This window comes from Saccopteryx bilineata, chromosome 3 (genome assembly GCF_036850765.1).
Source record: "Saccopteryx bilineata isolate mSacBil1 chromosome 3, mSacBil1_pri_phased_curated, whole genome shotgun sequence".
NCBI classification, from domain to species: Eukaryota; Metazoa; Chordata; class Mammalia; order Chiroptera; family Emballonuridae; genus Saccopteryx; species Saccopteryx bilineata.
Genome location: NC_089492.1, coordinates 166,086,467 through 166,113,389, shown reverse-complemented (window position 1 = coordinate 166,113,389; position 26,923 = coordinate 166,086,467). Strand labels below are relative to the sequence as shown.

Below are 26,923 nucleotides of genomic sequence, written 5' to 3'. Positions count from 1 at the left end.
CCTCTTAAACGCTCTTTGCCTTTTAAAAATGGTGGCAATGCAATGCAACCAAAAAGCTAAAATACTAAGCACAGCATCCAGCACAGAGCATGTGCTTAATTCATGGCAGCTGTCAGGGTTTATACCCCACTGTGACAGGGGTCTGGACTGCCGACAGGAATGCCAACATTATTCTGACTTGGATTCTCTCCTAAATGAAAACACAGACTTGCGCTGGCCTGATGGCTTGGTTGGTTGGAGCATCATCCTGATTCTCCAAGGTTGCTGGTTCAGTTTCCGGTCAGGGCACACATACAGAAATAGATTGATGCTTCTGTCTTTCTAAAATCAATAAATAATTTTTTATTATTTATTTATTTTATTATTATTATTATTTTTTTTTTCTGAAGTTGGAAACGGGGAGGCAGTCAGACAGACTCCAGCATGCGCCCAACCGGGACCCACCTGGCATGCCCACCAGGGGGCGATGCTCTGCCCATCTGAGGCATTGCTCTGTTACAACCAGAGCCATTCTAGCGCCTGAGGCAGAGGCCACAAGAGCCATCCTCAGCGCTCGGGCCAACTTTGCTTGGATGGAGCCTCGGCTGCAAGAGGGGAAGAGAGAGACAGAGAGGAAGAAGAGGGGGAGGGGTGGAGAAGCAGATGGGCGCTTCTCCTGTGTGCCCTGGCTGGGAATCGAACCCGGGACTCCTGCATGCCAGGCCGACGCTCTACCACTGAGCCAACTGGCCAGGGCTAATAAATAAATTTTTTAAAAGAAAGAAAGAAAGAAAACACAGACTCTGAATTCTGATCGCAGCAAAGCTTACGAACACGTCTCACATAATAATAACTTAAACTGGAGATATACTTGATAAATACAATATCATCTAATATCTAGATTTCACAACCTGTACTGTTAAAAAAGATAATGAAACAAATCAATGTATCCTGGCTGGCTAGTTCAGTTGGTTAGATATGCCAAGGTTGCGGGTTCGATAATCAGTTAGGGCACGTACAAATACCAACCAATAAATGCATAAATAAGTGGAGCAATGAATCAATGTTTCTCTCTCTCTAAAATCAATAAATAATATTTAAAAATCAATATAAATTTTTTAAGAAGTAGTGTACAATCATTATCTGGCCAGGGCTTTATATTTTATGCACTAATTTTTTTTTTAAGAGAAAGAGAGGAGAAGGGAGAGAGAGGGGATGGAGAAGAGAGAGAGAAGTGATGGGGAAGGGAGAGAGAGGGGACAGGGAAGGGAAGCACTCATTTGTTGTTCCACTCAGTCATGCATTAGAGTGTCTTCCCAAGGATGCTCGTCAGGGCACATGGAAGACCAGATCAATGTTCTTGTCTCTCTCTCCCTTCAGCTCTCTCTAAAATCAATTAAAAACTTTTTTAAAAGGTAGTATACAACTTGGTTCCTACATACAAGGAACTATAATCTAGGTGGGGAGACAGCTGGCAAGAAAAAAGGATCCATATCTTTGTGTGTGTGACAGAGATAGAGAGAGGGACAGATAGGGACAGACAGGAATGAAGAGAGATGAGAAGCATCAATTCTTAGTTGTGGCACTTTAGTTGTTCATTGATTGCTTCCTCATATGTGTCTTGACCAGGGGGCTCCAGCAGACCAAGTGACCCCTTGCTCAAGCTAGTGACCTTGGGTTCAAACCAGATGAGCCCACGCTCAAACCGGCAACCTCGGGGTATCAAACCTGGGTCCTCGGCATCCCAGTCCGACGCTCTATCCACTGTACCATAGCCTGGTCAGGCCAGGCCCACAGTCTTGATTCTTACCAACAGTGTCCCTGCAGCATCCCAACCATCTGCATGCTGCTCCTTTGCTCCCTACCCTTTTCAGAATTCTCCAACCAGAAGCCAGAATAATTTGTTTAAACTCTCCAATCCTCATAATTTCACCTCTGTCCAAACCCCTCCAAAACTGTCCACTTCTCTGGGAGTAAGTCATAGTCTTGAAAGGACCCACAAAACTTGATCCGTAGGATCCAGCCGTGATTCCTTTCCCACTACTTCCCAGTAACATGGTTTTCTTGAAGTTCCGTAAATGCTTTAAGCCTACCCATAGGGCTTTGCTGCCTTCCCCTTTGCCTGGAATACCAATCCCCCATGAGTCACCTGGCCTGCTCCCTCACTTCCTCAAGCCTAAACTGTCACCGTGACCACAATATATAAAATACTAGCCACCAGAGTGGCCAAAAGAAATCTCATACCTCCATCCCATGGAGTACTTACTACACAGCTGCTCCAAAGGAAGGAGGAGGATTTCTATGAAGTGAGATGGAATGAGTTTCCAGACATATGGTTGGTTAACTGACAAAACAAGATACAAAAGAGTACACAGTGTGTGTTACCTGCTGTTTAAGAAATGAGGAGTTAGAAATAAACATATGTATCTGTTTGTATCAGCATACAGAACCAAGAAAGAACAGAAACAAATTATATGCTATGCCGGGAAAGGGGAGAGAGGCAACAGAATTTCTTGAGGGTACCTTTTTATATAGTCATAATTTGAACCATATTAATAGATTACATATTTAAAAATCAAAGCAACCCTAAAATTGAATAGAAACAGAAACAAATGCAACTATATACAAATCGATAACATAACCACAAAGAGAAAGATTGATTAAGTCACTTTAAAATCCAGTATCGGCCCTGGCCAGTTGGCTCAGCGGTAGAGCGTCGGCCTGGCATGCGGGGGACCCGGGTTCGATTCCCGGCCAGGGCACATAGGAGAAGCGCCCATTTGCTTCTCCACCCCCACCCCCTCCTTCCTCTCTGTCTCTCTCTTCCTCTCCCGCAGCCAAGGCTCCATTGGAGCAAAGATGGCCCGGGCGCTGGGGATGGCTCCTTGGCCTCTGCCCCAGGCGCTAGAGTGGCTCTGGTCGCGGCAGAGCGACCCCCCGGAGGAGCAGAGCATCGCCCCCTGGTGGGCAGAGCGTCGCCCCTGGTGGGCGTGCCGGGTGGATCCCGGTCGGGCGCATGCGGGAGTCTGTCTGACTGTCTCTCCCAGTTTCCAGCTTCAGAAAAAAAAGAAAAGAAAAATAAAATAAAAATAAAATCCAGTATCCTGCCTGACCAGGCAGGCGGTGGTGCAGTGGATAGAGCGTCGGACTGGGATGCGGAGGACCCAGGTTTGAGACCCCGAGCTCACCAGCTTGAGCGCGGGCTCATCTGGTTTGAGTAAAAGCCTACCAGCTTGAACCCAAGGACCAGCTTGAACCCAAGGTCGATGGCTCCAGCAAGGGGTTACTCAGCCTGCTGAAGGCCCGCGGTCAAGGCACATATGAGAAAGCAATCAATAAACAACTAAGGTGTTGCAACGCGCAATGAAAAACTAATGATTGATGCTTCTCATCTCTCTCCGTTCCTGTCTGTCCCTGTCTATCCCTCTCTCTGACTCACTCTCTGTCTCTGTAAAAAAATAAAAATAATTTTAAAAAAATCCAGTATCCTATACATATACAGTGGGACATATGGAAAAGAAAAAAGGACCCCAAAGAAATCTTGAACTGTGTTTAGTAATGTTTGTGCTTGGTCGTGGTACTGGTATAGCAATTCTGAAACTATTTTGTGTTTAATATAGATTAGGAAAATATACTGATGCTACTGAAAATAGAGTTCTCACTGTGGAGAAGCAAGGTACAAAGAAAGAAGGGAGAAAGGGGAAGAGGAACCAAATTACTGCAATAGCCTTAGTGAATAGCCACGATGAACCCAAGACTTTGTAGGTTCTCATTTCCTAGCTCTGACAATAGGCAGGGCCTGGGGCCATGAGTCCAGTACCTTGAGCACACCCAGCACTCAGAACATGATTTCCAAATCCCATCCCCCACTAAAAGGAACAAGGAAATCTACTGATTCCAAGGCCCAGAACTTTTTCTGTGCTAGAAAGAAAGGAAGTGCTCAAAAACTCATGGAAATGTGACAAGGAGACACTGAAGTTTGGAGGGGTTCCCACCTGCAAATTTGGGATCATTGAGCATCGAAATGGACAATGTCAGGAATGTCATCTCAGAGAACATCCAGGAGTCCATACGAATAATAAACAAATGAAATGAAAAAAAAGGGAAGTGCAGAAGTTCTTCATTACTGAAGAATGTTAATCGTGTATAAAAAAAAAGCAGGCGTAGAAAATTGCCATCTACAAATAGGTTAGTGATAATGGTCTCGGGGAAGACTTGCTACTGGATGCTAAAACACTGCATGAAAGATGGTTGGGGAACAAGACCATCACACAATCTCAAAGTGTCAGTTGACAAATCACGTTCTATTTACAAAGAGGAAAGGTGCTTCTACAGTGGAGAAATCTGCAGAACCTCACCTTCTTAACCAAATAATCCAAGTTAACCTCTCCAGTGATGGGACAGATGGGCTGCACCTGCCACCGATGAGCTGCACTGAGCCTACAACATACCTACAAAAAGTCGTGCCTGAAAAAGGATCCAATCACAGGGAAACAGACAACCCAGAATGAGGGACATTCTATGAAACAACTGGGTCACATCCTTCAAAAATGGTATTATATAGTACAAAAAACAAACAAAAAAAATGTTAACAGTTTTAGGTTAAAGGGGATTAGAGGCATGACTTCCAAATACAGTGTGAGCCATCTTGGCTTTTGGGATCAATGACAAAACAGGGAATCACATTGCATTTCCTGTGGTCATGATTCTGTGAATTATTGAAGACACAAGGTTCTTAGAAGATGCATGCTGTAATATTTAGGGCTAAGGTGCCATAAGATATGCAACTCTCAAATTGTTCAGCATAAAAAAAAAATTTAAGTATACTCACAAAAATTAGGGGATATTTCAAAATGAATATGAAGCGATAAAATAGCCCCTAATTTTGTGAGCAGTGTATATATGGGTATGTAAAAAGAGAAGTAACCCAAATGCAACAAAATGTTACTAACAGGTGATTCCAAAAGAAAATTGCATAAGTCACTGGTTTGAAACCCCGGGCTTATTGGGTCAAGGCACGTAAGAGAAGCAACTATATGTTGATGCTTCCCACTCTTCCCTCCCACCTTTAATCTCTCTCTCTCCTCTCTCTGAAATCAACAAATAACATCTTTAAAAAATAAATACATAGCCTGACCAGGCGGTGGTGCAGTAGACAGAGCGTCAGACTGGGATGCTGAGGACCCAGGTTCGAGACCCCGAGGTCACCAGCTTGAGCGCAGGCTCATCTGGTTTGAGCAAAAAGCTCACCAGCTTGGACCCAAGGTTGCTGGCTCAGGCAAGGGGTTACTCGGTCTTCTGAAGGCCCACAGTCAAGGCACATATGAGAAAGCAATCAATGAACAACTAAGGTGTCACAATGTGCAATGAAAAACTAATGATTGATGCTTCTCATCTCTCTCCCTTTCTGTTTGTCCTTGTCTATCCCTATCTCTGACTGTCTCTGTAAAAAATAAATAAAAAAAAATACATAAAACTCAGGTTTCCTACCTTTAAAAAACAAAAAGTGTGTAAATGTTCACTGTACTATTTTGACTATTCTAAAGACCTTAAATGTTCCAAAGTTTTAAAAACTTAAAAAGAAACCTTAACCATTTTCTCTCCCCTTTCCTCTGCATCGCCAATCAGTAAATGTTTCTATATATTTATGCACTTACTTATTTACTGTCTCCCCCACTATAATGTAAGCTTCCCAAAGGCAGGGAAGACTGCTCCCTGGTGCATCCCCGGGCCCTTGCACAGTGCCTGCCACAAAGCTGACGCTTAGTAAGTCTGAATGACCGATGCTCAAAATCACTCTATCAAGTAGATACTATTAATATCCTTTCTCGGCCCTGGCCGGTTGGCTCAGTGGTAGAGCGTCAGCCTGGCGTGCAGAGGTCCCAGGTTCGATTCCCGGCCAGGACACACAGGAGAGGCGCCCATCTGCTTCTCCACCCCTCCCCCTCTCCTTCCTCTCTGTCTCTCTTCCCCTCCTGCAGCTAGGCTCCATTGGAGCAAAGATGGCCCGGGCACTGGGGATGGCTCCTTGGCCTCTGCCCTGGGCGCTGGAGTGGCTCTGGTCGCAAAAGAGCGACACCCCGGAGGGGCAGAGCATCGCCCCCTGGTGGGCGTGCCAGGTGGATCCCAGCCCGGAGCATGCGGGAGTCTGTCTGACTGTCTCTCCCCGTTTCCAGCTTCAGAAAAATACAAAAAAAAAAAAAAAAAATCCTTTCTCTCACATCAGTGGTGCTCGCTCTCTTTAAAGTCAAATATATTGAGGCACACAAAAATTAGGTAACTTACAGAAGCTATAACTCAGGTGAGGGGTAAGGCTGGGGTCTGAAGCCAGGTATCTGACTCTAGAGCTGATGCTGTCAATCACTGGTAGGCAGCTTCCCTAGGGAAGCAGGCTCCACCACCTCAAAGGGCTCACCTTCTGCAGGGTAAACCATTCATTCAGTCTTGTCAGTGCACGGCCTATTCAGGGCAGGTGATATTCATGCTTGCTGAATGAATACATAAATTAGATGGCAGACACCACCATGAGGAACTGTTCAGAGAATCCTGCTGGTGGATATGGGAACTGATGGGGAAACTGGGTTTTCAGTGGAAGAGACCACAGGTTTAGGCACTGGTGACCAAAGGTGAATTCTGGGACCAGGGAGAGATCAGCTCATGTGGAAGAGAGTCCGTTCGCCCATACAAGCTCTGTATGAGTCTCTCCCCCTCTCCCAGAGCCACCAGTTTGTGAACCCTCCCAATTTCTTGGGCCTGTGAGGGTCTCTGCCCTAGCCTTCCTGCCTCTAGTTCCTCTTAACCACAGTTCTTCCTCTTTACCAGATTATTCTTCCTAACCACATGGTTCTGAACCTGACAGGCCCAGATACAGTTCTTTGCCTGTAGAAGAGAATCCAAACTCTGAAAGGGGACATTCAGGACTCCACAAGGGACCTCACATTTACTTTGCAGTGACACCAAATGATTGCTGCCCAAGCTCACCCTGCTGCCCTTTTTCAAACCTGTTCTCCTGGAATCTTGCCCCATACATGGAAACACAAACTACCAGTCCCCAGAGGACACAGTCAAATAACCTCCATTCCCTGAAGTCTTTGTTTCACAAAAGATAACTGATTTCACAAACAACCATATTGTAAAGTAAGTTCATCACCTACAGACATGTCTTTCGTCCCTCTGCAAACCCAAACCCTATGTTTAATCTCTCTTAGACATAAAAACGAGACTAAGAGACATGGACAAGAGTGTGGTGGTTACCAGGGGTGGGGGGAGGGAGGACATGGGAGGGAGGGAGGGAGAGAGTTAGGGGGAGGGGGAGGGGCACAGAGAACTAGATAGAGGGTGGCGGAGGACAATCTGACTTTGGGCGAGGGGTATGCAACATAATTTAATGACAAAATAACCTAGACATGTTTTCTTTGAATATATGTACCCTGATTTATTAATGTCAACCCATTACCATTAATAAAAATTTATTAAAAAAGAAAAAAAAATCTCTTAGAACATTTACTTCCCTGTCTTGTCCTGTAGATAAATCTCACCCCCTTCCCCCAGGCTGCACTCTGTAGATGTCTGCAACCCACAACCGCTCAGTAAATGCTGAATGCAGAATGAGATGGAAGGGTGATCTGGGAAGATGTGCAAAGGGGAGCTGTGGGGAAAATGGCAGTGTTAGGTTTGCTCATAGGTTTAACGGCTGCAAGCCCTTTGTGCTAGTGCAGGAGCACCCGACAGCACTTCTGTAAGGATGTAAATACATCCCCTCAGGGAGGATAAGGGAGATTACAACCTGCCACTGAGAGATGCAGTTGGTTTTGTTTTTTTCCTGATCCTTGCCCTCTACTGCGAAAAGCAAGTTTTTCCTTTTTCCTTTGTCATCTTTTGGCTTGCCGGTCTTGGTGAGCCTCCAATAAATTGGAATGGCCCACCATCCTCTGGCTCCGCTGTTCCTTTACCGTCTGCCTGAATTCAATGTTGAATCTGCATGTCCATGCTGAGGGCAACTGGCCTTACAGGACCGCAATGGGAAATCCCCTCAAATAAAGGAAGGCTAGTTAAGGGGCCTATTATTATGCTCCAGGGGTTTGGCTATAACTTAACTAGGGGCCTGTGTGTGGAGAGGTTCACGAGGGTGAGGAGATAAAAACGGAGACAGATACCGATTTTATGGGGATGTTGTGACGATTCAGACAAGTGTAACAGGGATGAAGGCAGGGCTAGATGTTAGTTCTTTTATGCTTTGAAGGGAGAAAAGCGCACCAGCCTCCCTTAGGAATCTTGAAGCGAGGCCATCGCCTACGGATTCCTCCCTCTCCCCTGCCTGGTAGGGCAACTCAGAGCCGCCACCACTGGAAGTTTGAAGCTTGGACGCCAACCCGCCCACGCTGGTGGGAGGGCACCGCCGTGCAGCCTGGCGCGTTCTGGGCAGGTAGTTCCGGCAGCGCGATGCGCCCCGGCTAATTCACAGGTGATCAGCAGTAACAGTAAGGGTTACCCGCGATCATCCCTGGGCAGGCACAAGAAGTAACGCCGACTTGAGTCTCAGGAACGACACACCCTTCCGGAGAAACACTGGTGGAAACGAAAGCGCGCGCGCGCGGAGGGGGGGTGTTTTAAATATGAGCTCGGGAGAAAGGAGAAAACAGCGCAGGGTGGGGTAAGCGACCGGGAGTCCGTCTCCCCCCATACACAATTCAGGCACCTACCGTTCAAGTTTCTTCCGGCACGACTTGCTGATGCAGTGACAACTCTCCCTAATGAGGCAGCCGGTTGCATTTCCCCGCACCCCCATCCCCACGTCCCACCCCGAACCCAACTTGCTTCGGGCCCCTCCCGTCCACTGGCCTCGGAGCCCTAGGACCGCGGACACCTCCGGGGCTTCCCAGCCCCGCAGGGGCTCCGGCGAAGACCGCCACTCACCAAACAGGTCAGACAAGACCACGATGAAGATGAGGACCCCCGCAGGCCAATTCACAAAGTCGCCTGCGGCCATGGCGCGACGGGCGGGCACAGAACCTGTGCCCGGTGCCGGGCCGCGCGCACCCTCCCTTCCCTAATACCGCCTCCCCCCGCCCCAGCACCGCCTCCCTCCACTAGCACCGCCTCCCTTCCCTAGCACCGCCTCCCTTCCCTAGCACCGCCTCCCCCCTAGCACCGCCTCCCTCCCCTAGCACCGCCTCCCTCCACTAGCACCGCCTCCCTCCACTAGCACCGCCTCCCTTCCCTAGCACCGCCTCCCTTCCCTAGCACCGCCTCTCTCCAGCACCGCTTTTCCTCCCGGAAGGACTCGCGGCGCCGCCCTGCCTCGCGAGCCCAGCCTTGAGAAAGCTGGACGGGGACCACTCCTTAGCTGGGGGCCCGCCCCCCGAAGCTGCGTCCCGCTCGGCTGTCCCCGCGTGACGGGGCTCTGCGGGGCGGCGGCCCTGACGCACTTGACTCCTGCAGCGCTCCGGAACACCGCGGTGCCGGGCTGGCTTTTCCTGCCGGGGACTCCAGGACCCCGGACACCACAGCCTGTTTGAGCCACAATGTCCTCAAGTGGTCAACAAAGAAAACGGGAAGTGTTAGACCGCTGCTAGGATGAGGGGGTGCGGCCCCTACACGCCGTCTCTCCCTATTCAAGGGCATGCCCCCCTTTCCTTAAGCCTGACTCCCAGTCCCGGTACTCCCTCCATCCCGGCCTCTTTCTCCCTTGCCCAGTTTCCCTCTTTGCCGTCTTCTCCGTCTCAACATTGGGCCTGCCCCAGCGGAGGCGTCGGGGCAGTGGGCGCGTTGAGGCCGCCAAAATCTCTCTCCCAGCTGGTCCCGGCCAGGCGCTTGGAACTCCCTCCTCATCGGCTAGTTTTTTGATTGGCGTGCCCTCCCCTCAAATCCACCCGATTCCAAACCGTACTCCCAGAACCAGCTCCTCACATCGCACAAAGGGGTATGGCGGCTTCTTTTGGGATAAGCTCCAGACTTGCCCCTGCCCATATTGTGGCAGTTAAGGAAACTCTTACAGAAAAAGGCCCCCCGCTGTCCAACTAAACAACTTCATGTTGCTAATTGGGAAATTGAGTGGCAGTGTGCTTAGGGTGGCCTGCATCTCCCATCATCCTCAGGTGTGTCCCCAAACCACTCAAGATACTTGAACTGTAAGAACTCATGAATCATTTCTTCAATTAGCCATAAAATGTAAAAAGGTATCTATGTCCGTGAAATCTCTGGAACCAATGGCCTGTACCATAAAGCCTGCTACTTGAAGATATTTCCTATCATCTGAAGATAGTGGGACCACAAGGCAGGTGCCATGTGTAGCCCAAAATGTGAAAAGAAAAAAAAAAGTTTCTCCTTTGCTGTGGGTTATTAGGAACTTGGGGCCAACTTGGAGAGCAGGATAGGGTCAGAAATAGGACACCGGGAAAGCCCTGGGAGGTTTTTGCTTTTAATTTTTTGAAAGAAAGGAAGGGAGAGAGCTACATCAATTTGTTCCACTTATTTATGCATTCATTGGCTGATTCTTGTATGTGCCCTAACCAGGGATCAAACCCACAACCTTGGTGTACCAGGATTATGCTCTAACCAACTGAGCTACCAGGACAGGGCCCTCAGAAAGTATGAGTTGGGAAGTGGCATAACAGCAAACATCTTGAGCACTTACTATGGGCCAGGGGCTCTGTTAAGTGAATTATGTGGGCTAATTTAATCAATGTTGCCTCTATTTTTACAGATGAGGAAACTGAGGCTCAGAAAAAGTAAGTGACTTCCCCAAGGACACACATAAAGGGAAAAACTGGAGTCCAACCAAAGCTGAATCTAAAGCGGCACTCTTACCTTCTCATACAGGAACAGGATGCAACTTTTGGGTGTGTGGCTGTGCCGTTGTTTGGACTGACCAGTAGAAGCGGCCAACCCCCTCAAGAGCAGGATGGGGGAAAGAGCTGCCCACTCACCTGAGGCTGAGAAGTATCCCCAGGTTATGGTCTCTAGGCACGAGGAATAATTCATTAGGTCTGCCTAGGGTGGACCTCCCCTGACCAGAAGCACTTAAATGCCTGGCCCAGCAGACTTCATAGATCAGAAAGGCTGGACCTGCAATGTATCAGAAAGGCAGCCAAACAGGCTCGATTCATGTACAGTGGACTTGCCACGAAAGGGAGGGATGTAATTTTCATCTTGTGACCAGTGATGCGAAATCCGGTTTCACCTGCTGTCACTGTAGATAATCATGGACTAGAAGATAAAAAAGGAGGTCTTATTCAGCCTGCTCTTGTAGTGTGGGGTGCTGCTCTTGCTAGTAATGCCACTCGCTGGTTCCCTGGCTCTAGTTCTTGCCAGGAACTACACCCATAAAGTTTACAAATCCTAGAACACAGGAAAACACTGCTCCTAATCCTTGCAGACACAAGAATCCTCTTGCCTTTTGTAGAAGTATCCATTCACTTCATTTATGTGAACACCAGGCAGATTTGCACCAAGGGTGCAGAGGGGTAATCTTATTTCGTCACATTGTTTTCCTTTTTAAAATGTTCCCTCGCAGAAAGATAACATTTAGGAAGATGACAGCACAGGTAAATGCAATCCTCAAATTCTCCCGCAACTACATCAAAATTACAACCATCGTTCAGAACCACCTGAAATCTGGCAAAGTCCTACAAGTAGGGATTTAAAGAAGAGGCCACATCATGACTGGTAGAGGGCAGGGATGTGGACCAGGCTGGCAGATGGAAGTCAGGAGTGTATCTCGGCTGCTTCAGCCCCAAACCAGGACCCCAGCCCAGGGCTCCAGAGCCAGGAAGAGAAGTGCCCATAACTTCTAGCTGTGAAAACTAGGGGGGATTGAGGCTGAGGGAGATGGAGGCTGCTAGAGTCGCAGGCAGTTTCTTTTAAAGGACCCATGCACAGACTTACTGGGACTCACTTCCTCTGAGCTCTGGCACTGGAGGCAGCAGCTTGATAGGAACCAGGGGCATATGGGAGTATCTGAGCTGGTGGGGGCAGTTTTCTGTCAGACAGTGGTGCTGGCAGAGGCCGTTGTTCCTTTTCTGAGAACCCCATTCCACCACACAGAGCCAGCAGGCAGGGCTCCACATCTGGCTCCACGAATGTCACACACCCTGTTCACCTACCCTGGTGATTCTGAGACCCCGCCCCACCCTGCTTGCAGGCCCATCCAAGCTGTTTCTAGTGGCTTTTCCATATGAATGGACTGTCTTGGCTCATGCTTCAGATTTTCCTAAAATCCTTCAAACAAGCAGTACCTGCCTCAGTGTGCCCATGCCTCTTGCTAAGTGGCCTAGACTGGCACTAGCAGCAGCCAGGCTTGCTTCACAGCTTGACCTCGCCTGGGTACCTCCAGGCCCAGCACAAGTAGCAGCCATCTGTAGATTGCTGCAGCTCATGCCTATGGCACCGGCAGTACATAGGTGTTGGCTGACCTTGGCCTGTACCTACTGGGAGGCCCCAGAGCCAATGCAACCAGTGGACAAGCCATATCAAAGCACCACCCAACCACCTTCATAAGCAACACACTCAAGGGATAGACTCAGCAGGCATCAGAGCCCCACCGAAGGAAGTCCTGTTTTGTAGGGGGGAGCCCCTACACAGCTGATCTCCACTGTGGTCAGTGGTCATAGCCAGTCCTTACAGTCGATCAGCCTGGGTGGTAAATCCCTCCCATTGACATGCCAATAGCAATCAAGGCTCAGCTACAACAGGAGGGTATACACGGCCCACACAGGCATGCACCTGAAGTGCCAGCTTGGGTGATCAGGGAAGCTGTGCCCCTGGAGCCCACAGAAGCGCTACTACATTAGCCACTTTACCAGCATTGAAGGTGCAGCAGCTCTGCCTAACACATGGACACAAACCCAGGGAGGCTGTTGAAATGAGGAGACAAAGAAACATGTTCCAAACGAAAGAAAAGAACTCCAGTAAAAGAACAAAATGGAGACAAGCAATCTACTAGATGCAGAGTTCAAAACACTGGTTATACAGATGCTCAATGAACTCAGAACTTTACTAGCATAAAAAAGGACATGGAAACCATAAAAAAGAACCAGTTAGAAATGAGATATATTAACTGAAAAAAGAATAATTTACAGGGAATCAATGGTAGAATAGATGAAGCCAAGAATTAAATCAGCGATTTGGGATATAAGAAAGCAAAAAACACTCAATAAGAACAGCAAAAAGAAAAACACCCCCAAATTGAGGATAGTGTAAGGAGTCTCTAGGACAAACAACTCCAGGTGCACCAACATTTGCATCATGGGGGTGCCAGAAGGAAAAGAGGGCAAGAAATTGAAAATCCATTTGAAAAAATAAAGACAGAAAAGTTTCCTAACCTGGTTAAAGAAATAGATACCGTATTTCTCCATGTATAAGATGCACCTTAATTTTGGGGCCCGAAATTTGAAAAAAAATGTATTAGATAAAGTTATTGAACTCATGTTTTATTCATCATAAAATTCATACAACTCCTCATCACGGTCAAAACTCCCATCCATTAGCTTGTCCTCATCTGTGTCTGATGATGAATCACTGTCTTCGTATATTGCCTCGTCCTCAGTTCCATTTATGGCATTTGAAATACCACACTTCTTAAATGACTTGACAGTGATCTCAATCTTGATATTATCCCAGGATCTTTCCACTCAGGTACAAACTTCTCCTATAGTTGGTTTCTTCACTCTTCCTGCTGGTGTCAAACTGTCCCCAGAAGACTTCATCCATTGGTTCCATTTGTCTCTCACCGCAGCTTGGAAGGGTTTTAATGCTGACATCAAGTGGTTGGAGCTGGAACATCAAGCCTCCAGTTGTGACAGCAAGTTTTGTTTTTTGCTCTGCAGCAATCTTCTTTGTGTTTTTTGTTTTTTGCCCTGAACTGATCAAGCACCAATAGGGCAGGTTTGCATAAGAGCCCACCTGGTCTTCTTCTTCAAATGTTCTCAAACCAGATCTTTATCCCATCCTGATCCATCCAACCCTTGTCATGATTGTGGACAATCACTCCTCGAGGAATGTCTTCTTCTGGCATTGGTTTGCATTTGAAAATCAGCATAGGAGGCAGCTTGGTTCCGTCTGCACAACAAGCTAGAACAGCTGTATAATGGCTCTTTTCATGTCCACTTGTCTTCACAGTTACAGTTTTCACCCCCTTCTCATCAACAGTTCTGTTACTTGGGACATCAAATTGAAGGGGGACTTCATCCATATTTGCAATCTGTCCCAACTCAAACTGATGTGTCTTCCGACACTGAATGACAAAACGATGAAATTCAAGGACCTTCTGCTCACAGCTTTCAGTCATCTTTTGGGCAAGTCTGGTGTGTGTACACATGCTTAATCCATTCTGTTTCATGAACCTGAAGCACCAATTGTGTCCTCCTTTGAAATCAGTAACTTCTTTTTCATCAGCAATTCTTGCCTCATGATGAACCATCTTTGTGGACATAGGAATTCCAATTGCCCTTTGCTCTTCAATCTGTATCTTCAATTTCCTCTTTAAATTAGGCCATTTTGCTGACTTGCCTCTCATAGCCTTCTTCTGCCATGGCATTTTCAGTAATGTTTCTTCTTCTCATAACCAGTTTCAGAAATAATTTCTTGCCTGACCAGTGGTGGCGCAGTGTATAAAGTGTCAACCTGGAAACGCTGAGGTTGCCAGTTCAAAACCCTGAGCTTGCCTGGTCAAGGCACATATGGGAGTTGGCTCCTCCCCCTTCTCTTTCTTTCTCTTTCTCTTTCTCTCTCTCTCTCCCGTCTCTGAAATGAATAAATAAAATCTTTTAAAGAAATAATTTCTCAGTTGGAGGAGGACAAAATTTATGCTCAGCAGCACGATTTCCATTCACTTTTGTAAACTGGATCACTTTTAACTTGAATTCAGCACTGTACGAAAATCTTTTCTGAGCCATTTCTGGGCAGAATATAGCAAAATGTAACCTACCATAATAAATTGGTAACAAGTGTGAAACAGTGAGTGTAAGGACAATACATGCAAAAAAGCAGGAAATGCAAGTTAAAAAACCTACAACCACTGTTTAAGACGCACCCAGTTGTTAGACCCCAAATATTTTGGAAAAGGTTGGGTCTTATACATGGGGAAATATGGTATGTATAAGTCCAGGAAGCACAGAAAGTCCCAAACAAGATAAACCCCAAGAGGCCCACACAAACACACATTATAATTAAAATTCAAAAAGTTAAAGACAAAGAGGATCTTCTTTGTGTGACAGAGACAGAGAGAGGGACAGACAAATGGGAAGGGAGAGAGATGAGAAGCATCAACTCTTCATTGTGGCTCCTTAGTTGTTCATTGATTGCTTTCCCATATATGCCTTGACCAGGGGCTACAGCAGAGCAAATGACCCCCTGCTCAAGCCAGCAACCTTGGCTCAGCCAGTGACCCCATGCTCAAGCCAGATGAGCCCGCATTCAAGCCAGCGACCCAGTGTTTTCAAACCTGGGTCCTCTGCATCCCAGTCCAACGCTTTATCCACTGCACCACCACCTGGTCAGGCCAAAGAGAATCTTAAAAGCAGCAAGAGAAAAGCAGTTAGTTGCCTGTAAGCTCCCATAAGACTGTCAGCTGATTTCTCAACAGAAACTTTGCAGGTCAGAAGGAATTGGCAAGAAATATTGAAAGTGATGAAAATCAAGGACCTACAACCAATATTACTCTACCCAGCAAAGCTATCATTGAGAATCAAAGGACAGATAAAGAGCTTCCCAGACAAGAGAAGGCTAAAGGAGCTTATCACCACCAAACCAGTATTACATGAAATATTAAAGGGTCTTCTTTAAGAAAAAGAAAAGATTTTAAAAATATGAGCAAACAAAATGGCAATAAATACACATCAGCCTGACCAGGCAGTGGCGCAGTGGATAGAGCATTGGACTGGGATGTGGAGGACTCAGGTTCGAGACCCCAAGGCCACCAGCTTGAGCACGGGCTCATCTGGTTTGAGCAAAGCTCACCAGCTTGGACCCAAGGTTGCTGGCTCGAGCAAGGGGTTACTCGGTCTGCTGAAGGCCCGCAGACAAGGCACATATGAGAAAGCAATCAATGAACAACTAAGGTGTCGCAACAAAAAACTGAAGATTGATGCTTCTCATCTCTCTCTGTTCCTGTCTGTCCCTATCTATCCCTCTCTATCTCTCTCTGTCCCTGTAAAAAATAAATACATACATATCAGCCATTGAATCTAAAAAACCCCAAAATAAATGAACAAGCATAATAGAAACAAACTCATAGATACAGAGGACATTTTGATGTTTAGCAGATGGGAGGAGGGTTGCAGGGTATGGGTAAAAAGGTGTAAGAATTAAAAAGCATGTATTGGGCCTTGGCCAGGTATCTCAGTTGGTTAGTGTCAGCCTGATACACCAAGATCGCAGGTTTGCTCCCCAGTCAGGGCACAGGCACATACAAGAATCAATAAATAAATGCATAAATTATAGTGAAACAACAAATCAATGTTTCTCACTCTCCCTTTCTCTCTAAAACCAATACATAAAAATTTGAAAGAAACAACAAATACATATTGGTTGATTCAGAATAGTCATGGGGTAAAAGTACAGCATAGGGAATAGAGTCAATAATATTCTAAGAAACATGTATGATGTCAGATGGGGACAATATTTATTGGGATGATCACTTAGTAAGTTTTGTAATGCCTAATCACTGTGCTGTACACCTGAAACTAATATAATACTGCACATCAATTGTAATTGAGAAATAAAAAAAAATGTTAAAAAACTGAAAAAAGGAGCCTGACCTGTGGTGGCACAGAGGATAGTGCATTGAACTGGAATGCTGAGGTCGCTGGTTCAAAACCCTGGGCTTGCCCGGTCAAGGCACATGTGAGAAGCAACTACTACAAGTGCTTTCCATTCCTCTTCTCTCTCTCTCTCTCTCTCTCTCTCTCCTCTAATATCAATAAGTAAAAGTAAAAAATGGAAAAAAAAGCATTTGAAAAAAAGACAAAAATAATACATAAGACTTAAAACGGAGCCATTCCAGGTGCCCACAAGGTAAACAGTCACATTTTCACTGCTGGCCAAGCCAGCAGGTGCAAGGAGTTGATAAGGATGCAGCAAATGGGGATGCAGAGCAGAGGAAAGCACACATTAAACCCTTTGGAAAGGCTTGGATTTTAAAAGGAAGAAAAGAAAAGGAAGCACTTCCCTCTGCTTTTCACTCTCTATCCAGCTCCTTTTGCACATTCTTTGGGTGGATTTTAAACAATTACAGAAGGGTTCTGAAGACTTATGCATCACCGCTGTGGCCTTGCTCATTGTCATTATTCTCACTGTGGAGACCACATCCCAGCATTCCAGTTGTGTGGGGACCAGAGACTGGTGTGCTGTGTGTTCTCACTGAACAGGGACACACAGCTCCTGTCTTCCCTCCCTCCTGGAAAATGCTTGCTGAATACTTCATTCAGGGCAACACTATGTAGTTTGGGAAAGATGGTGTGGTCTTGCTGCACAGGACCTTGGTGGCCAAGGGAAGGTTGTCTCATGTTCCTGTCCTCCATCAGTCTCCTCTTACCCCATCTCACCCACTTCCCCCCCCCCCCAAAAAAAAACAAGGCAGCTAGAGGGTATAAGCTCTACCAGCAGGCTTCCAGGTGTGCTGTGTGTCGCAGTCAGGGTAGACCTGTGTATTTATTATAATACATTTTCAGCAGATACTCATTTTGTGAAAAGGGTGTTTTGTTGTTGTTACTGTTTTGTTTTTAAACATTGTACAAAGGCACCATTTAGGCTGGAAGCAGTGCATGATAATATAGGCTGTAATTCATGAACGTGAAGCTAGCAGGCAATGTGGGGGGGAGGGCAGGACTCACTGTGCCCCCAGACCACAGTCCATGGAGCAGGTGACTGGTTGAGACAAAAGGACAGTGGACTCCAGAAAATGTAAACAGCCATTTTTCAACATAATTTACTACAGGTGTCTGAACTGTATATAAAACATTTTAGTGCAACATCTTACAAATAGTTTTCCCTTAAAAAAACAAACAAACAAAAATCAACAGCTCTCTACATCATGCATGGGTAGTTTTCTCACCCCATCTCTTTTTTTTCTTCAACAATTAATGCAGAGTTTGAAAAGAATACGAAAACTTGCTACAGAAACACCCAGGTGAAAGAGGGTGTGGTCATATTCATGTCCTGGGAAGGGTCTAGCACAGTGTAGGTTTCACTGATGCAACATTGTTGATGGAGATAAGTAGTAATACAAGAGAGTAGTCGGGTAGTCTCTCTCTCCTGGTCTCAAGTTCCTGTTGGCAATATGCAATGAGGTCTCCCAGCCACTGGAGGGCACCATTAACATTCATCTAACATCACATTTCCATAGAAATGGCAAACAAAGGACGGACCTGGGGATTTTCACAGAAAGCTGGAAAAGCTCACCCTTTGATGGTATCCCCAAGCCCATAGAAAATACACAGAAAAAAAATTATTAAAATACTCTTCAGTTTCTTTTCTTTCAAATTTCCCACAACTGCTTTACCTGTTTGATCATGTGCAGCAGCTACCTTCCTGCAGCTGTGAACCAATTCAAACCAAGTCTTAGGTGCACGTCCCAGTCCCAGACAGCCTGCTGGCACCTTCCCATTCAACAGAGGAACAGGAAGTCTTCTTCTCTCATTGACTCAGTCTGTAAGTTAGGGGTCAGCGATTTCCCACGGAAAGCACACATCCCTGAAATGACCAAAGGGGGGCAAAAGCCGGCCTTCTTCCCCTCCCCCCACTGAGCTGAATCTGCACCTCTAAAGCATTCATGCAACATGATAAATGAGAATGGGCATGGGAGGCAACAGGCAGGAGCAAGGCGGTGGTACCTTCACTCTCATAGGAGAATGCTGGCACACCTGTGAGGAAGGGAAGGCAGGTATATGGAGCCTGTCAGAAAATGGCTGAGCCCTTGCCCTGCTTCCCAGACTCCAATCAGGATCAGCACCCACAAGGCCAGGGAATCCCACAGCCTCCCCTCTGGTTAGACATTTTTCACATCGGGAACTCCCTTAGGATTGCGGTGCATGTTCACAAAGAAAGTGGCATCGTGACAAGCATAGGAAAGCCAGGCAGGACACCTTTTTTTTTTTTTTTTTTGTATTTTTCTGAAGCTGGAAACGGGGATAGACAGTCAGACAAAGACTCCCGCATATGCCCAACCGGGATCCACCCGGCACGCCCACCAGGGGGCGATGCTCTGCCCCTCCTGGGTGTTGCTCTGTTGCAACCAGAGCCACTCTAGCGCCTGGGGCAGAGGCCAAGGAGCCATCCCCAGCACCCGGGCCATCTTTTGCTCCAATGGAGCCTTGGCTGCGGGAGGGGAAGAGAGAGACAGAGAGGAAGGAGAGGGGGAGGGGTGGAGAAGCAGATGGGCGCTTCTCCTGTGTGCCCTGGCCGGGAATCAAACCTGGGACTTCTGCACGCCAGGCCAACGCTCTACCACTGAGCCAACCGGCCAGGGCCAGGCAGGACACCTTTGTGAACACGTGCAGCCGATGCTGCTCCCGTTCTGGCCCATTTGTGCGAAGTGAGACTGACATTGGCCTTTGGTAGACTTTAAGGGGCACTGAAACAAAAAGCCGCCATAACAGCGAACCCCCAAATCATCTAAGACCACAAACAAGATCTGAGAAAGGGAAGGGTAAAGAGCCCACAACAAAAGCATGGGGTACTTTCTGCTGAGATGAGGGAAGTAAAGGGTTACCAAGGGCTGCATGGGGACCTCCTCCAGTTACTGACGGCAGTGAGAAGCACGCAGAGATCAATGGGAGTGGGAAAGACATCCATATCTTTGAGGGAAATCTAATTGAAAGGAAGAAAAACCTAGTCTTCATACCTCCAGGGAGGCAGTTATTCCTGCCTGCTTTCCAATGTCAGGCACAGGAAACCCCCTCCCACCGCTGACTGTGCCCCTCTTCAAGGAACTGCAGGGCTGGCTGGCCCCAGAGCCCTGTCACTGTCTACGGTGGCCGCCTATGCGTTCAGGTCAGCACTGTCCCCTTCCCAGGCTCACTGGCCACTTTCCCTTAAGAGTTTGGCAAAGCACCTTACAACAGAGGCCCATCCGCTCCATCACCCCTCAGAGGCTGCCCTCATGGAGCAGATCAAGCCAACAACTAGCCTGCCTTCCCTCCTTCATAAAGCATGAGCTTTGATCAATCTGCAAGTCAGTAGCTGCTAAAAAGCAGCCCTCTGCCCACTTTGCAAAGTGTGAGCTGTCTGGAGCTGTTGACTTGTTCTCCAACAAAGTTTTCTTATTATTGTTTTCTTTTGGCAAGGTTAGGAGTAAACCTATTTTTGCCTCTCTGACAGATAGGCTGACTGGGCACCCTCTACTCCTAATGGGGTTATGCAGGATTTCTCTTGTACATACACGATTCTTTGAAGAAAAAAAATTTTTTTTCAATGCTTTCATCTCGACTACAAAGTGGTTCCAACAACTCCAGCTGAGGGAAAAGATAAGATACAAATTGGACCCACATTTCACATAATTTTCAAGTCTCATTAAAGTAAAAAATGTTTGGGTGTATTTTGCTCATGGGTGGCATTTTCAAGTATGCAAGAACAAAGTCTTGGAAGCAAGTCCTTTGCGCTGTCAAGTTCGTCTGTCCTTTTCTCATCCGTTGCACATAAGAGAAATGCTTCCACAACATTATGGAATCCAAAAAGGGTACACCACCCACCGGGACTTAAAAAGAGGCCATGACAAAGACTGAGGACCCCTATAACCTCTACCTCTTACTGTCAGTGAGTAGACATGGCACTGGAGCTACTCACTACATCACCAAGGACAAAAACAGACACCCAGTGCCGTAGGATGACGCCTGCTCGGAGTCGCTAACCCACCAGGACTGCCACCTAGAAGCAGCAGTCCGTCTCTGTGACTGACTGGGAAGTGTGACCACGTCTCAAGTCTGACAGTTTTCTGGGAGGGCACTCGGAGGTTGAGTGCTGTCTGCTGTCCCATCACAGAGCGACACTCCATGTCCCAGCATGGGAGTGCGTCGGACCCCGTTGGCCGACGTCCCCTGGGGCCTCTCAGTCGATGGCTCCTGGGTGGATGCTGAGCACGGGGGGCTCCAGGCAAGTGGGAGAGTAGTTGAGGTGTGGTTCTTTGATCCACAGTAGGGGCACCCCGTTCTTCCCATCCAAGTTCTTGCTGGAGCTCCGGCTCTTGAAGCGCACCAGCAGGATGGTGATGACGAGGATGCCGAAGATGGGGAACGGGTAGAAGAAGACGAAGTAGAAGAGGGCATCGTTGGAGCAGATGATGGACTGCAGGGTGGAACCTGGCAAGGGAGGGGGACAAGACCGTGAGGACTGGGGGCTGGGCACCTGGGCCGTCAGCTCTTGTTCCTGAAGACCTCGCCCAACCCACAGGAAGCCACTTGGCGGGGTCCGTGTGTGCCCCCGTGGCTTCCCCCTGGGGACGACCTGTATGTGCCTGTGCTCACACCAGCACCGCTTCCAAGTCACAGCTGGGAGTTCAAACAAAGCAATGCTTCCAGGTCTCACTGTGCACTAGAAATGATGGCTCACTTGATTAATGATATCAATTAAAGATGTCACAGGGACCTTTCACAGATGTCCGCAGTTTGACTGGCTGCACAGAATGCACTGCTGGTTACTCCTGGGTATGGAACAGAGTGACACGTGGTATCCCCAACCCAGTCAACAGCTGCTCATGACTTAGGGGTTCCCAGCTGGAGCCAAGCCCCTGGCAGCCTGTGTTTTCTCTGTAAAATAAGGCTTCTGCATCTGTGTTCTGTGACGCTTAACACATATGAATGCCTACATTGGGCAGATAAAATGTGGTCTAAACACCCTCCTATACTTTGGGCAGTGGGTAAAATAGAGTGTGTGAGGGGGGTCTAAGTATAATTTAGGTTTTTGTCTTCTTTCCGTCCTACTGCTGATGAGCTGCTGCTCTTAGTATTACTAAGAAATTGAACATACACCTCCACTTCTCACATTTCCAAAGGATACAAAATTGCTGACAGTCAACCACTTTTGACCTTCAAAACCTCTCAATTTCACATGGTTCTATCGAATAAACAGGAAGTAATCAAAGAAAAGAAGATACAGTACTAAAAAACTCAGTCAGATTTATCTGGTAAAATATTTTGACTGAAAAGGAATTAAATTTCAAGGCAATTTTTAATTTCTGCATTGGAGGATATAGTCCACATTATGACAGAAGGCCAACCGAAAGAGCACTTTGTTAGAACAAATAATTCCGGTTGGCATTTCCTCCAGTCTGTGCTCATAAAGCCTTCCATATGATGAAACCTTTGAGTTCTGGACCTTTCCGCAGCAACAGCTGGGGGTGAACAGGGCTGCAGCTCCCCAGACACCCCGTAACATCACTGCCTTTCCGGGCTGCTCCTCCCAGCTAACCCTGCAAAAGCCCTCCAAACCTCCAAGTCACCGTGCAAAATAAAATAACCTGGGAACTTGAGAAAAAGAAAGAATGACTAAAGCTCTGGCCAAGTAGCTTATTAGAGCACGGCCCCATACGCCAAGGCTGAGGGTTCGATCCCCAGGCAGGGCACAGGCAAGAATTGGCCAATAAATGCATAAAAGTGGAATAACAAATTGATGTTTCTCTTCTCTCTCTCCAAAATCAATAAATTTAAAAAAGAAATAGAATGACTTATAACCCATTGTCCCAAAGTACAAGAGAAGGTTTTCAGACCACATTTTATCTGCCCACTGTGGATGTTCCTACGCATTAAGCTTCACAGGCTAGAGATCACCCAGCAGTCTTGTTTTACGGAAAAAACGCAGGTGCCCAGAGGCTGGGCTCCTACTGGGTCTAAGTGCAGTATTCAAGCTTCATTTTTTAAAATTCTTCCCCTTATGAGTCCGAAACACTTGCTAATTCACTAAAGAAAGGGGAGACTGGATATTCTAAAGAGTAACAAAGTAACACCAACAATATACTTGTAGAGGAAATCTTACAAGTATATTGTATCTGGTGGAGACATTTAATAAAGAGATTATACAATAAATGATCACTTTGATTCCTAGCTCTACTTTTTGCATGAGCAATGGAGGGTCAGTTATATGAACTGGTATGCAGATCCCACGACAGGTGAGAACGCAGTTTACTAATCCATAATCGAGCTGTGATTATCTCCCAGGCAACTGCAATCAAGTGTGATATCTTTCCCCTGCAAACTGGGAAAACTCACCTGTGTCCAGGACTCGGATGCCGATGGGGGCTGACTCCTCCTCTGTCAGCCGGTACCAATCCTTCTGAGGGCTGGGCAGCCACTCCTCCACACGGCAGGAGTAGTTGCCTGTGTCTTGGGGGTTTGCTTGTAGCACCGTGAGCCTGTAGAGCAGGGGGGACAGCCTCTGGAAGCGAAGCCTGCCCTCCCAGGAGCTGCCCTCTGGGCCAAACACGGCATCTGGGCCCACACTCAGCAGGACCGTCCGCTCCGTTGGGTCCTCTTCCTCCCCTTCCTCCTGGTCTTCTAGGTCAGGGCTGCCCTCATTTGCTCCAGCTTTAGTCCTCAAGGAATACCAGGCCACAGCAAAGCGGGAGTCCTGGCTTGAGCGAGACACGATGCTACAGTCCAGCTGAAAAGCAGCCTTCTCAAACACCGTGGCGTTGGGAACCCCCGTGTCCACCTGCAGGGCGGCATCTGGAGGGACAGGGACAAAGAGGGAGAAGAGGCTGTTTTAATGTCTTTAAAGGGAGGATATTCTATGCTCTGGAATAATTATTGGTAAACATTATTCTAGTTAAGAAATAGAATCACCTGAGGCCAAAGCCAGATGTGCAATTTTCCCTTTACTAGGGAGAAAAAACTGAGGCAACAATGAATGCAAATGCAAACCGTAAATGCACGTACATTTAACCGCAGACAAGTTATTAATTAAAAAACTAATTTTAGCAGCACCTAAAATATTATACAAGGGAAACAGGGAAAGGCGTGGAGGCCTGGGGACATTAACCCTCACCTGGTCGCATAACTGTAACGGCTGTCTGCCCAGCAGTGTCCTCCGCCCGTTTATACCACAGGCCGCTGGGGCTGGGCAGCCACTCCTCCACGTGGCAGCTGTAGGTCCCGCTGTCCTGCACCGCCACGTTCTCGATGAATAGCCGGTACACACCAGAGGAAGGACTCTCCAAATGCAGCCGCCCCCTCAGGTTGTTTTTGGCTGCCTGCTCTCCGTAGCAGAAGACGGCCTCACGGCTCAGGTGGGCCACGGCCTCCCGCTCCGGGTGGTTGGGCTTCCACACAAACCACTCCACCACGAGCTGGGAGGCCGCGCTGGTGCGGTTCAGGACCACGCACTCCAGCTGTACCTGCCGCGTCTCCAGGACCGACAGGTTGCCCTGCACTTGGCTGAGCTTCAAGCGGCTGTCTGGAGAGGCAAGGAATGAGACGTCAGCAGCATGAGAACAGGGGCCACCTGCACGCGCCCTGTCCAAGCACAGGTGAACAGGCGCCTTCCCAGCACAGAAGGAGGCAGCACTCTTAACTGGCAGAAACATTTCTCAGGTGAGGCAACCTACGCATTCTGAGTCCTTGGATCATGTGTCCACGTGAGTTTAGGAAATTCAATGTGACAGCCATGGCTGTCCCTAAATTCATTTATTTATTTATTTTTATTTTATTAATTCATTTTAGAGAAGAGAGAGAGAAAGGGGGGAGGAGCAGGAAGTGTCAACTCCCACATGTGCCTTGACCAGACAAGTGCATGGTTTTGAACCAGCGACCTCAGTGTTCCAGGTCGACGCTCCATCCACTGCGCCACCACAGGTAAGGCTGTCCCTTAATTCAGAACCCTCATCAGTTCAGATGCTCGGCAGAGGACCAGCACACCGTCTTGTCCTACGAGACTTGTGTAGACGACTGCACATCCCAGCAACAGCAGACCATGAAGCACATGGCTGACTGGTGTGAGTGGCCCAGAAGGAACAGGAAAGGGCATCGTGAGTACCTCATTCCAAGCAAGAGATTTTAAAACCTGACCCCACAAAGAGAATACGCTGGCTGTCACCCACAGAGGAACTACAGAGGAAACCCAGCTTCTCAGGTTCACAAAGTGGCCCTAAGAATTGTAGTTCTTACTTTTCCTACAAAAAACCCCCACCCAGTTCCCTTTCAAGCTGGGAACACAACTGATCTGACAGCAATACACAAAAGAAACAAAAGACTGATACTAATAGAACCAGTGGTTTGCAATTTGGCCCATCAAAAATGCCATTAATAATAGCACAGCCTAATGGCAGGCACATAATTTTATAAAAGGCTCTAATGAGCATGTCTAGACAAGAGGCATCAAAAAACTATAAAACTAAATGTACAGAGGTGCCCCTGAAGGGCGCCTCCTGAGTGACATCTGAGGAAGGGGAGGGCAATGCAATTAACTTTTTACTTTTTACACTTCAAAATTGTCAGAATGTTATAATGTACATGATTCCTTTTGTAATTAAAAGGTCAAAAGGGTAAAAATTATAGACAGTTATATATGTGTGTATGTGTGTGTGTGTGTGTATATATACATATATATATATGTATGTATATATATATTAACATGAGAGGAGAGAAGATAGTGAGGCAGACTCCCGCAATGCCCCCATCGCCCCCAACCAGGATCTACCTGCAACCCCATCTGGGCCTGATGCTCAAGTACTGAGCTATTTTTAGCACCTGAGGCTGATGCACTCCAATGGAGCTATCCTCAGTTCCTGGGGCCATGCTTGAACCAATGGAGCCACTGGCTGCGGGAGGGTAAGAGTGAGAGAAGGGGGAGGGGGGTGGAGAAGCAGGTGGATGCTTCTCCTGTGTACCCTGACCAGAAATCGAACCCAGGATGCCCATACACCATGCCAACACTCTATCCACTGAGCCACCGGCCAGGGCCCCCAAAATATTTTAAATAACCAATCTCCCCAAAATACACACACACACACGTTATCTCTGGGTTGAAAGATTATTTTCTTCTTTGTGTTTTCGTTATTTTCCAAAAACACTAAAGTATATTCTTTCTCACCAGGAAAAAAAGGGGAGGGGGGAGAAAAGAAAAAGAACTAGAAGCAGGGAAAAACAAAAGAAACAAAAAAAGAAAAACATACAAACCAAAAATATCTCACAGAAACGGGGGAATGTGTTGTTTTAATCAGAGTCCTGTAAGTTTTCTCTTGATGGTGTTGCTATTCCCCATTCACAGGGTGTTACTACTGTGTTTGACAAGCATCCTTACAGCCGCTCGCACTGCCCCAGCAGCCTGATCTAAGTCTGCAGTCACAGATGGGGGAACTCCCTCGGTAAATTTAGGGTCTGCCGAGAATCTCTTAGTTTCAGCACAAATGAGAAAAGGGAAAGGGTGGATGCTGAATAAGAGGAACTCGTAGAGGGTGGCTCTGTTCTCAGTAGGGAACATGATCAGAACTGAAAAGACACAGGAAGAACAGGAGCCTAAAAAGCATCTGTGGGTGGCAGGACACAGGTCGCTGGAAATACCAACAGGATGCATTTAGACCAGAGCTTCCTTTTTAATGCACCAGCAGAAGGGTTAGCACAAAATGTCACTGTGAGGCCAATGAGGATGGGCAGTTTTAGAAATACAACATCCTGAGGAAAAGGAGGGAACAGCCCACGTTGTTTTGCATGGGCCAGGCCACATGTGGGCTCTGTACACCTACTGGGGCCTCCTGAGAGATGACACGTGGGAACAGAGTGGTGACAGAAACAAAGCACGGTGGCCACTTAGGGAGTGCCATGTCTAGTGCAGGAGACAGACAACGAAACCATAAATAATAAATAAATGATACAAAATAACCAACAATAAGTGAATTTCCCTAAGTTTGAATAGACGTTAGGGCTTGTAATTACTTGTATAGGAATACGTAAATAAATGGAATGCCACGTGGTGCTATGTGCTATGAAGGGGCTGGGGAAAGGAACAGAGTGACTAGAAT

General features: G+C 47.2%; 2 protein-coding genes across 8 annotated transcripts in view; both read right to left on the bottom strand.

Moving 5' to 3' along the window:
* The window catches only part of CD58 (CD58 molecule), a 66,984-nt gene extending 57,951 nt beyond the window's left edge, over positions 1 to 9,033 (bottom strand). The window contains exon 1 of the mRNA XM_066268196.1: positions 8,896 to 9,033. Within this exon, the coding sequence (XP_066124293.1) occupies positions 8,896 to 8,968 (73 nt within the window). The 5' untranslated portion in view covers positions 8,969 to 9,033. The remainder of the gene's footprint in view (positions 1 to 8,895) is intronic.
* Positions 9,034 to 17,881: 8,848 nt separating this feature from the next.
* Positions 17,882 to 26,923, bottom strand: part of IGSF3 (immunoglobulin superfamily member 3) — a 102,552-nt gene continuing 93,510 nt past the window's right edge. For all 7 annotated transcript variants that reach the window (XM_066268191.1, XM_066268189.1, XM_066268194.1 and 4 more), the window contains 3 exons: positions 23,953 to 24,360; positions 23,178 to 23,633; positions 17,882 to 21,272 (listed from right to left, as the gene is read on the bottom strand). In XM_066268191.1, coding sequence (XP_066124288.1) covers positions 21,022 to 21,272; positions 23,178 to 23,633; positions 23,953 to 24,360 — 1,115 coding nt within the window. In that variant the 3' untranslated portion in view covers positions 17,882 to 21,021. The remainder of the gene's footprint in view (positions 21,273 to 23,177; positions 23,634 to 23,952; positions 24,361 to 26,923) is intronic.